This window comes from Schistocerca gregaria, chromosome 5 (genome assembly GCF_023897955.1).
Source record: "Schistocerca gregaria isolate iqSchGreg1 chromosome 5, iqSchGreg1.2, whole genome shotgun sequence".
NCBI lineage: Eukaryota > Metazoa > Arthropoda > Insecta > Orthoptera > Acrididae > Schistocerca > Schistocerca gregaria.
The window spans coordinates 213,830,373-213,843,256 of record NC_064924.1 but is presented as its reverse complement, the minus strand read 5'-3'; the positions used below and the strand labels follow the sequence as shown (position 1 = coordinate 213,843,256).

At 39.7% G+C, this 12,884-nt stretch overlaps 1 protein-coding gene across 1 annotated transcript in view; it reads right to left on the bottom strand.

The window, feature by feature from the left end:
* LOC126273290 (mutS protein homolog 5-like) overlaps positions 1-12,884 on the bottom strand; it is a 260,615-nt gene that overhangs the window by 241,359 nt on the left and 6,372 nt on the right. The window contains exon 4 of the mRNA XM_049976835.1: positions 4,275-4,497. Coding sequence (XP_049832792.1) covers positions 4,275-4,497 — 223 coding nt within the window. The remainder of the gene's footprint in view (positions 1-4,274; positions 4,498-12,884) is intronic.

Genomic DNA, 12,884 nt, shown 5'->3' with positions numbered 1-12,884 from the left:
GAAGGCACACATTTCTGAGCCAATAGGCACCTTAGCAATCTACACAGCCATTGTAGCCAGTAGGTGCAGCTGCCTTTATCATATCCACACTTACTTCATCTAACCAAGGAGCTTTTCCTGTCTTTCTCGACTTTCAGGCCCAGGTCCCCATGCCAAACTTTTATTTTCTTTTCAACATTGTTTTTCACATTTAGCCATTTGTCAAAGTACTCTTTCCATCTTTTCCTATCTCCTCTGGTTGGTTTTGTTAGTTCTCCATTTTCCACTTTCACCAGCTTTGTGTAAGTGCTTTCCCTCCTCTTACTCCTTGTAATTCCATACAGCATTCTTTTACCCCCAGTAACATCCTACTCCAACTCATTTGTAAATGCCTCCATGCTCTTCCTCTTTTTTGTCACTACCACTTTCGCATACTTCTTTTTACTTTCCTGGTATTTAATCGTATTTTCTTCCTTTTTGCCTCTTTTCCGCTCATGCCACACTTTCTTTTTTCCTTGTAATACTTCTTTCACTTGCTCATTCCATCACAGTGTTTCCTTATGCTTTGCCCTTTCAGGCATTCTGCCACAAGTGTTCTCTGCACAGTCTGAAATGCCTCTAAGAACTTACCTCATTCCTCTTCCACACTTCCACATTCAGTGCTTGTGACTTTGAACATAAGTAACCATCTGAACTTTTCTTGTACCTTCCTATCTTTTAGTTCCCATACTTTTATTTTTTTTCTCCCATTTTGTCTTTATTCCTCTCATTTTACCCATTCTCGTCTTTGCCACCATTACTCAATGGTCACCATCAAAAGCTTCTCCTAGGAGTGCAGTTACATCCATCAACTGTCAACAGTTTTACTTTACCATCAGAAAGTAGTCAATGAGAGTTTTTATCCTTCTCCCACCCCACCCATATCTTGTTATCTTCTGGCTCTTTTTCTTCCTGAACCATGTGTTGTTCATGATGGAACCATTTCTTTCGCAGAACTCGATCAACTTCTTTCTTATTTTTTTCCATATCCATACAGACCAATCATCTCTCCCTAGTCTTTCCTTGCCCATCTGTGCATCACTATCACTTCCATATCTGTAATTTCATTCTCTAATTTCTTTAGAAATTCCTCAATGTTCTCGTCTTTATGAGGAGAGCTTTATCTATTAGACAGAAGTCAAGACATTCTTGTGGGGCAGAATATTCTAGCAAGCCAAAAATACAATGAAGGGCGTTGCGTACAATCATACCTGAGTGGAAAAGACCCTAAATAAGTGCTTAAAAGGGCAGCGACAGCCGGCGTGTTAAGAGTATCAATGAAACATCCAAGCAGTAACAAGCTTGGTAAGCCAAGGCAGGAGTCAGAAACATTGGCAAACCACAGCAGCTACTGATCAAACTCTCACACTTCGTCCACTAGAACACATTATTACTCCGGTGGCATAACTACAACTGATAGATAAGTAGCAATCTTACAAGTGTACAACATACATTTCATTGAATAGTGTTGAACAGTGACGAGCCATCCCTATCTCAAATACCATGGAGTAGAATTCACTTGCTAGTAGGAGTAGGGAAGGAGTAGGGACTGGTACTTGTCTCCTACGACTTAGGCCAAGGGACCTGTCATATATTAATTAGATCAAATGGTCAGTGATTCAGAAGATTGCAGAACATGTGGCAACATGTGCACTTGTCTCTGAGTGAGGCACCCTAGATAGTGCATTTAACAGCGATTATAACAGAAAGATAGATGGCTCTTGTGTCTTGATAGTGGGAAGCCCACATTTAGCAGGATGAAATCACAGTGAAAAGGGCTCCAGTTGATGTATATGTGTTAGTAGATTCCGCGGGCAGACATCTTACATATAAATATGTCTACTGGTAAATGAATCTGCTTAAAGAGTTCAATCACTTGCTACTTTGGCAGGTCACCAACCCTATTAAATATTCTTCTCCATTTCCCAGCATCAATTCTAAACAACAAAGGTTCTACTCCCTCTCAACTCCATTTTAAATGTTAATTAGGGAAAATCACAACAGAACAATCTTCTCGTCAACATCTTGCCTGCGTCATGCAGGCCATACCAACTCTACATTGGTAGCCTGAACAAGTGTTGGGATCGAGCGATGTGGCGCAGTGGTTGGCACACTGGACTTGCATTCGGGAGGACGATGGTTCAAACCCGTGTCCATCTATCCCGATTTACGTTTCCCGTGATTTCCCTAAATCACTTCAGGCAAATGCCAGGGGGACTGTGACCTTGCAGTTTGGTCCCCTCCCCAGAATCAACCAACCTACCTGTGCTGGGATGTGGCACTAACATGCTACACTGTCTAACCAGCAACGGTTATACTAATCTGAATCTAGTAATTTTCGTATTAGGACTTTTTCTCATGTAACAGCAACTTACAATTTTTGGGGACCAAAGCACTCTACGTTTAGAGTACCATTCTGGGCCTTCATGTTCATTTATTTGGCGTAAAACTAACAAAACCCAGAATGCCTAGTTACTTCTACAAAATCTGCAATAACCAATTAATTTTTACATACTTCTGGGGCTAAGACAAGAGCAGGGGATAGCATCCACCTGAACACTCGTTTAGTATTAGGCAGCCACGTTAAAGCTCATTTGATATTGTGTACTTCTTCCTCAGCTTACCTTACACTGTTTTATGCAACATTTTTTCTGTTTCACACTTTTATTTCCCCACTTAGCCCATACAGTATTCAGCTTCCGACAGTTTGGACGTGTTTTCTGCAGAATTGTTTTGTCCACTTAGATAGAATCTATCAACAGATTCTAACTATGTCATCCAAAAGTGAAGCAGAACTGCTTCATATGCATAAAACTAGAAAAAAAATGTTATGTATAGAATGTAAATTCAGCTAACAAAGACTTTGATGCAAAAATCTGTCGATTTTAAAAGATGTTTGATCTAACAGAATCAACAGCCATAACAATTATAAAAGGTAAAGAAAAAACTGATAATGATCAACAGACAGCGATGGTTGGCTCAACTGCTGCTGGTTATTGTAAATTAAAACCTCTCTATGTTTATCACTCAGAAAATCGAAGAGCTTTAAAAAATATATTTAAAGACAGGTTGCCTATGAGTTGGATGCTGAATGCTACAGCCTGGAAGACAACTTCTCTTTTTGAAGACTCGTTTGGTCAACACTTCATACACGAAGTAGAACGTTATTGCTAATTAAAACAAATCCCATTTAAAATGATGCTATTAATAGGCAACACACTAGGTCGTCCCCTTGTTACTCTTAATTTCAACCCAAGACCTGCTGGATTCACACAATCAGGAACTGACAACTGATGAACTTATAGAAATAAAGAGCAAGAGGAAAACATTGAACAACTTGATTCTTTAGAATCAGTTCAATCAGAAGATCAAATGACAGTTGCAAACTTGATAGAAGACCTCAGTTCAATTGAAAACTGGTTACAAATTTTAGTAAAAATAGACTACACTGAAATGTGCAATTCTGCTACAAAATGGGGAAAAGAAGCTTTATTAGTGTGTTATGAGGACATTTTTCACGAGAAGAAAATAAATTTGACTTGACAGGTGATACTGGTAGATTTTATGAAGTCTTTTATGTCACAATAACTTTGGTTGATATTGTTGCAATTCATAACACTGTACTGCAATGCAATTTGTTGTGTTATTGAACACTTTATTAAACTTTTATCCATAAGTTACATTGTTTTCTTTAGCCTTTCGTCTCAATTGAACATAATTGGACTGTATTTATATGCAAACTTGGACCCTGATTTATGCGAATTCAACTTACATGGTTATTGCTCAGTCCCACCTATTGTGTAACTCTGGGGAAATACTGTACTTATAAACATTTTCTCTAATGGCAGTTGCAGTACATGACTGCAATGTCATGAGAGAATTGTAAACATTTTAATTAGATTTTTATTCTAAGACTAGGTGTAGGTGCAGCATAATGAAAATTACATAAATTGGGCAAAATTGGAGAGTGAAAGTCCTAATTAATTGGTTCACTGCAATTCCTTATTGTACAATTCATGACATTTTAACATTATGTGAATTAAAAGACAATGACTGGAAGCCTCATACATTACATTTACTCCATTAGTTATCATTACATTTTTTTCAATAATGGTAGAGCTTTGTGTATAAAGTTAACCTATTCCCATTGCTTTTCCCTTTTGTATGTGCACTTTTAAGGCACAATGTGTTTGTCACAATAGACTGTCATGTTTATTACCTACTCAGAAAAGTATATGTTAAATTCTAATACTTACGAAAGTTCTTCCCAGGCAATAAAATAAGCTTGCTTTGGTCAGATAAGTCTTTTCCAGGGTGTATGTCTTCTGTATCACCACATAATAAAACTTTTATTGCAGATATAAATTTTGGTGACAATTTACTGCTTGTAATAACTTTAGTGGGATGTACTTGATAAAACAAACTGTGGAGGATGTTAAATTCCGGATTAACATCAACTATATCATTCATCACGGTAATCTAAACAGGAAAAAAAGCTGTTAAGTTGTTTAAGTCAAATAAAGACCACTAACTTCAAACAACAATATTTCATTATTAAATACAATTGACCATGTGTGAGTGGAAAAAGCTATGAATCATTTTAGCAAGTTACAATCACAATTAGAAAACATGAGAATTCATGGAATTAATCTGTCATGAGACTTAAATCCCATCATTGAGGAGAGTCTTCAGGATGTGGAACAAGACATGAATTATACATTCAGGCTATTTCTGTAAAGTACACTAACAACAAATTATGACTAGTGTTAATCTTCTCACACTGATAATTATTGAAATTATTTATACGTATGTAATACAGCAAACTGTGTGTTTTTATGAAGTTCACTTGTTTTAGGAAAAACCTTCTTCTTCTGTGATCAGCCTACAGGTTGGTTTCCAGTGGCCATTTTACGTATTTGGTCTTCCACAAGTCTCTTCATCTTAATGTAGCTTCTGCAACTTTTTTTCTTTTATTTCTGGTCAATAAAATTTAGGTGGAATCAACCTCGACTTTTTTTTCCCTTCTAATATCCCTTCAAAAACAGCATTTATCAGTCATTCATGTCTTAGAACATAGCCAATCAATGCAACCCTCCTCCATAGTTCAGCTTTCATTCTTAACTGTGCCAAGACTTTTTCATTGGTTATTCTGTCAGTCCATGATATTTTTAGCATTCTCTGATAATACCATAGCTCAAATGCTACAATTTACTTCTTTTCTAGTGCTCGTATGGCTCATTCCATGTAGCATTTTGTTCCGTGTAGAGGGTGTACATGAAGTCCAGTAAAACTTTCAATGATATATTGCACAAGAACCAAACATTGTGCAGATATCATATATAGCTAGGGACGAATTGTACCGGAACATGAGAACAATATCCGAGGAAATCAGACTCAAAATGGCAAGGTTTGCTGGACATGTAATGAGTATGGACAGAATGACGAAGAGAGTGTGGGAAACAACAGGGAGGACAAGGGGAAAAACAGGAACCAAGTAGGAACTGGGGATCAAGGTCAAAGGAAAGGAAAATTGGAGGAACAAATATACACCGACCAATATGCCGGAGATAAACGACAGAGAAGAATACAGGAAAATATTAAGAGTGTCACCAGTGGAGCCAACAGGAGAAAAGGACACCGAAGATCTCGGAAGAAGAGCGCGAGAGAAAAAGAGAAAGAATGAAGAGGTTCTGGGAGAAGAAGACGAAAATGCAGTCTACGAAGGGGCTACCCGTGGTCCTACAGCGGCCGTAATGCAAGAAGAAGATCATACATATGTCATTTCGAAGAGAAACCCTGAAAATCCACCCCTCACCCAATGTATACCAGCACAGCGAAGTTTAGTAATTTGTCAATAGTCAGTGACTAAAGATTTGGTGTACGTACCGCCTCTACCATGTGATGTAGCAGAGTTCCGGAAGAGAATACGGGAAGTGACTGTCACAGCTGATGATGCCATGCTGGGCCGGGTACTGCAAGAAATCGATTACCGTATTGACGTCTGCTGGGTCACTCATGGATTGCAAATATGTATGGAAATATGTCTGCTTGTGTCTGTGTATGTATGGATGGATATGTGTGTGTGTGTGTGTGTGTGTGTGTGTGTGTGTGTGTGTGTGTGTGTGTGTGTCCATTCATGTGAATGGACAGTTTGTTGCTGGTCATTCCCACATAGAAAACTTCACTGTGTAGGCAGATCAGTTGGTAAATCACGTGGGTGCTTTCACATGTGGCTCTGCCTTTGATCGTGTACACCTTCGTCCTCTGTCACAGCGGGACCCACCTCCTCTTCCTCAAAATCACCCTCTCCAAACCTTACAGGAACTTCTGACTTCCAGCCTTGCCTCTCAATCCTTCTTAAAAAACCTTAAACCTACTCCCAACATCACCACTGCTGAAGCCCAAGCTATCCGTGATCTGAAGGCTGACCGATCCATCGTCATTCTTACGGCGGACAAGTGTTCCACGACCGTCGTACTTGATCGTTGGGAGTATGTGGCTGAGGGACTGTGTCAACTTTCAGACAACACCACATACAAAGTTTGCCAAGGTAATCCCATTCCTGATGTCCAGGCAGAGCTTCAAGGAATCCTCAGAACCTTAGGCCCCCTACAAAACCTTTCACCTGACTCCATCAACCTCCCACCGACATCCCGTACCCCTACCTTCTACCTTCTTCCTAAAATTCACAAACCCAATCATCCCAGCCGCCCCATTGTAGCTGGTTACCAAGTCCCCACAGAACGTATCTTTGCCTACGTAGATCAACACCTTCAACCCATTACATGCAGTCTCCCATCCTTCATCAAGGACACCAACCACTTTCTCGAACGCCTGGCATCCTTACCCAATCTGTTATCCCCGGAAACCATCCTTGTTACCATTGATGCCACTTCCTTATACACAAATATTCCGCATGTCCAGGGCCTCACTGCGATGGAGCACTTCCTTTCACACCGATCACCTGCCACCCTACCTAAAACCTCTCTCCTCATTACCTTAGCCAGCTTCATCCTGACCCACAACTTCTTCACTTTTGAAGGCCAGACATACCAACAATTAAAGGAAAAAGCCATGGGTACCAGGATGGCCCCCACGTACGTCAACCTATTCATAGGTCGCTTAGAGGAAGCCTTCTTTGTTACCCAGGCCTGCCAACCCAAAGTTTGGTACATATTTATTGATGACATCTTCATGATCTGGACTCACAGTGAAGAAGAACTCCAGAATTTCCTCTTCACCTGGTCCAACTCCAAAACCCATGCCACTTTCCTTGACGTTGACCTCCATCTGTCCAATGGCCAGCTTCACACGTCCATCCACATCAAACCCACCAACAAGGAACAGTACCGCCATTATGACAGCTGCCACCTATTCCACATCAAACGGTCCCTTCCCTACAGCCTAGGTCTTCGTGGCAAACGAATCTGCTCCAGTCCGGAATCCTTGAACGATTACACCAACAACCTGAAAACAGCTTTCGCATCCCGCAACTACCTTCCCGACCTAGTACAGAAGCAGATAACTAGAGCCACTTCCTCATCCCCTCAAACCCAGAACCTCTCACAGAAGTACCCCAAAAGTGCCCCACTTGTGACAGGATACTTCCCGGGACTGGATCAGACTTTGAATGTGGCTCTCCAGCAGAGATACGACTTCCTAAAATCCTGCCCCGAAATGAGATCCATCCTTCATGAAATCCTTCCCACTCCACCAAGAGTGTCTTACCGCCGTCCACCTAACCTTCATAACCTCTTGGTTCATCCCTATGAAATCCCCAAAGCACCTTCCCTACCCTCTGGCTCCTACCCTTGCAACCGCTCCCGGTGTAAAACCTGTCCTATGCACCCTCCCACCACCCCCTACTCCAGTCCTGTAACCCGGAAGGTGTACACGATCAAAGGCAGAGCCACGTGTGAAAGCACCCACGTGATTTATCAACTGACCTGCCTACACTGTGACGCTTTCTATGTGGGAATGACCAGCAACAAACTGTCCATTCGCATGAATGGACACAGGCAGACAGTGTTTGTTGGTAATGAGGATCACCCTGTGGCTAAACATGCCTTGGTGCATAGCCAGCACATCTTGGCACAGTGTTACACCGTCCGAGTTATCTGGATACTTCCCACCAACACCAACCTATCCGAACTCCGGAGATGGGAACTTGCCCTTCAATATATCCTCTCTTCCCGTTATCCACCAGGCCTCAATCTCCGCTAATTTCAAGTTGCCGCCACTCATACCTCCCCTGTCATTCAACATCATCTTTGCCTCCACACTTCCGCCTTGACTTACATCTCTGCCCATACTCTTTGCCTTTAAATATGTCTGCTTGTGTCTGTGTATGTATGGATGGATATGCGTGTGTGTGTGTGTGTGTGTGTGTGTGTGTGTGTGTGTGTGTGTGTGTGTGTGTGTGTGCGCGCGCGCGCGAGTATATACCTATCCTTTTTTCCCCCTTTCCTTTTTTCCCCCTTTCCGCTCCCGGGATTGGAATGACTCATTACCCTCTCCCTTACAACCCACATCCTTTCATCTTTCCTTTTCCTTTCCTCTTTCCTGACAAAGCAGCCGCCGGTTGCGAAAGCTCAAATTCTGTGTGTGTGTTTGTGTGTTTTATATATACACACACAAGTTATTTGGTTAGCACCCACATAACTGTAATTCTTGAAATACTCCAACTTTTATTAACACCAAATGCAAAGTAGTAATTCTGTACAATCATACTGTAACCCATACAATAGTAGTAAAATAACAAAAACTTCATACGAAACTGAAAGCCATGTCACTTCTATAGAAATTCTATTCTGATGTTGAGAAGTTGAACTATAAACATTCCCACTCTAGCTAATTTGAGGATGGGCTGTGCCTAACCACATATCAATAAATCTTTGCCAAATTACACGCCATTCAGTTCCGCACTTCAGTTGTACGATGACAACTGTTCTTCAGGGTACTGCATTTTCTGCGTTGGTTTTGATGCCTTTTGACAGTTCCATAAGACAGTTTCATGGTGTACAGTGTATTTCCCAGCTGTCTGATTACACTGCCAATGATCCATGGGTGGCCACTTGGAAAATTCTGTGCTTGGTCACCAACTTGGAACTTTGAACTCTTCTCTGGCTTTGCCTCCTCATTCAAGGGGTGGATAAGGGACAATGTGATCCTTGGCTGTTGGCCATTAAGTAGTTCAGCATATGATTTTCCAGTTATTGTGTTTGGAGTTGTATGATAAGTAATCAGTATTTTTTACAGAGCATCTTGCTTGTTCTCTCCTCCCCAAGTTAGGCTTTTCCATGGTTTCCTTGCCAGTCCTGACATATTTTTCTGCTTCACCATTTGAAGGGGAGTGAAACAGAGCTATAATCAGGTTCTTGCCACAGAAATCTTTGAATTCCTTTGATACAAATCGTATGCCAATGTCAGAAACTATGGTCTTGGGGATTCCTTCTATGGCAAACAATTTTTAGTGCATTTATTGTGGCTTCTGAAGTCATTTGTGTCATTTCAAATATATGTATGTGGCAACTGTGAGTATGTGTCCACACATATGAATCATGATGCATCCCAAATTGGTACAGCGTAATCTATGGGAATTCTTCCCCAAGGTTCTGTTGCTTGGTGCCAGTTTTGAAAATCTTTTTGGGATTTAGTTTTGTCATGTGACAAGGATGGCACTGTGAAACCATTTCTTCAGTTTCTTTGTCCACTTTTGGCCACCAAAAAAGCCTTCTTGCCATTTATTTCATTCTGATGATGCCCCAATGCCCATCATGAAGAGTATCTCCAAAATTTTCTTTTGGCGCATTCGGGTATAACCCTTGTGAAATTTGCCTGAAGAAGCAATAAACTACAGCTGGTGCTGGTGGCAGTCTTTTTTTAAAATGGAGCTGCAATTTTTATTATTTTGGAAAATAATCTGGCCATTCATTTTTCACAAAATGCAGACACGTTTTTTAGTGCTGATCTTCACTCATTGCTTCTCAAATTTTTCTGTGATCAACTGGGAATGAATTCATCTGTTCATTAATTTCTTCATCATGCTGCAAGCAGGATTGTTCTGATATATCGATTTTTTCATCTTGACTGGCAGGCAGCATTGGTAAGGCGTCAGCATTGCAATTTTTTCTGTAGGCCTGTACCTGATTTCATAGTTATGTTCTACTAATGTGATTGCCCAGGTTTGTAGTCTCTCAACTGTCTTTATGGAAGCTTTTTGCTAGAATGGAATACTTAAACCAGAGCCTTGTAATCTGTGATCAGTTCAAAACTTCTTTCATACTCGTATTAGTGAAGTTTCTTGGCATCATAAATTATGGATAGCGCCTCTTTTTCAATCTGGGTGTAAATGGCCTGATTTTCATTTTAAGTTTTGGAAGCAAAGGTAATGGTTTTTTTCCCACCTGAATGCTTGTGAGACAACAGTGCTCTGATTCCATATCATGATGCATCAGTGGGTAATCACAAAGTTTGAGCTTGGTCAAAGTGCACCAATTTAGTTTCTTTTATAATTATCTTCTTAAGCTTCAAAAATGCTGGTTCTTCTTGTTTAGTTTATCTGAACTGTGAATTTTTCTTTAGCAGTAAGTAGTGCTACAGCGATTTCAGTACATCCTTTGATGAATTTGTTATAGTAATTTACTCTTTTAATAAAAGATTCTAGTTTCTGAATATTCTCTTTATGAGACAGGTCTTTAATTTGTTCCACATTAGCTTCGGGTGGTTGGATTCCATCTGCATCAATGATGTGACCTACGTGTTCTACTTTCTTTTTGAAGAATTCCAGCATATTTCTTTAGCATCTGATGCCATTTTCTCTTCACATCATGTGAAAAATATGTCCAAATTCCTTATCCATATTTTTGGATGTGATAATTACAGTGTCCAAGTAACTGGCACATTCAGGAATGGTACTAGTGATCTGCTTCAAAAATTGCTGGTATATTGAGGAGAACTTATTATGCCAAATGATAATCTTGGCATGGTATTTGAACAGTGGACTAATGAAACTCTTTCTTGGATTCTTCACTGAGTTCCGTCTGGAAAAATCTATTTTTGTAAAACAATTGCCATTTACGATTTTTTGAGAGCTCTTCAGGGCTTGAAACTGGATACTGATCTATTTCCTGCAGCAAATTTACAGTCACTTTGAAATCTCCTCAGATTCTTACTGATCCATTTGGCTTTGGTACAGCCACAATTGGTGTAGGCCACTTGTAATGCCACTTCCTCAGATGAAAATTGAAAACAGAAAAAATAGCAACCAATACCCCAAAAATTTCCCCAAAACAAGTTCCAAATTCCATGAAAACTGAACAAGTAACCAAAGTTCCATTTGACACTATTATTTGGATAATAATTGAAACACGAACCTTATACTTAGTAATTTATCAACTTACAAAAGAAAGATAGGATCTCAGTAAACTCAAAATCAAAATCATAGTAAATAGCAGAATCATTATAATTAAAATTAGCAAAGTAGGATCAATGATCTCAAAGAATACTCTGTGTGAGTACTCTTTGTGAATCGTGAGTAATGGCTAAGGAAAATTTGATTTATTGTCACAAAATTACGAGAGTTAGTCGAAGCTGGTCAGACTTGTTTGAATACTCGTACATGTAGGTGCGGTTAGATTGTTTTTCGAGGATTGATAATTGCGATCTACTAAGACGCAGTGAAACAAAACATTGACCTCAATTATAACATCGTTTAGAATTCAGATAGAGGGCTACCTTATATTAAACCGAAGTGAACTTTTTAATTAGAAAACTCAAACGCAGTTCTAGTTAGGCATTGAACAGTGATAAACAATTAAGTTAATTCATAATTTCTAATGAACTCTGGAACTTGGCAATAGCTTTAAAGCAGACAATTTATAAATTCCCCCAACCTGGGAAAGCTTCTTCCTCACGGCCTTATTAGGAAGTGATTGTTTTTGTGAAATAAACCACCCTTTCGTGCCGATTTAGACATTTGTGATTCCAAATTACAAATCTGTTTAGAAACATAACTGTGATCTTTTCGTGCTGCGATAATATTTGACTGAAGCGCTCGGCGCATATATAGAAACTTTTTCATGTTGGGAAGCAATCTCAATGTTATGACTTACTAGAGATTTGAAATTACAAGCAAACTATGAGGAAGTTGGGTGTCGGTGAAATTGAATTGAATTTATCATTAATGCTGATCACGACGAGTAGCGTAATATTGATCACAATTGGTGAAGTAAATATCACACACACGTCGAGAGTTCAGTTCAGCACTGTTTTTTGTAACGGCAACTTTACCAAATAACATTATCATCACTCTAGCCAGGGTCGATCAATACTAATCTATCAACTATCAACTAGAAAAACTGGTGACATTACACATTGCCTCGTCTTCACTGGCTTCCAGACTCCTTCTTTGATGGATCTTTGACTTATTTTCACTAATATTTAAATTGAAGGGATTGAGATTTGCTGTTTTTCATGAGTTGATAATCATAAATTGAAGCTCTGGTTGTTCCATTCTGTTTGACCACTTTCCTTTAAAGTTACTCTAGACTCCTCTGAATAGTTTCAGTGTTGAATTCTGGTGATCGCAGCAATTTGTAAGCATTCAGGTTTATTAGTGAGCAAGATGTAGTAGTATCCAGCAGAAATTTCAATGTGCAGCCACTGATTTCCCATGGTTTGTACATCTTTCCTGCATCTTCATGGCTGATGATTTCTTCAGCCAATGCAACTTCATTTGCTTCATTCTGTGTTTTCCTGATTCATGAGTTAGAATGCTGTTTCTTGGCAGTAAAAGAATTTTTATTTCTTCACAGAAAGGAGGTGGATATGTGACCAATCTCTTGCGGACATTGTGTAGAAACCCT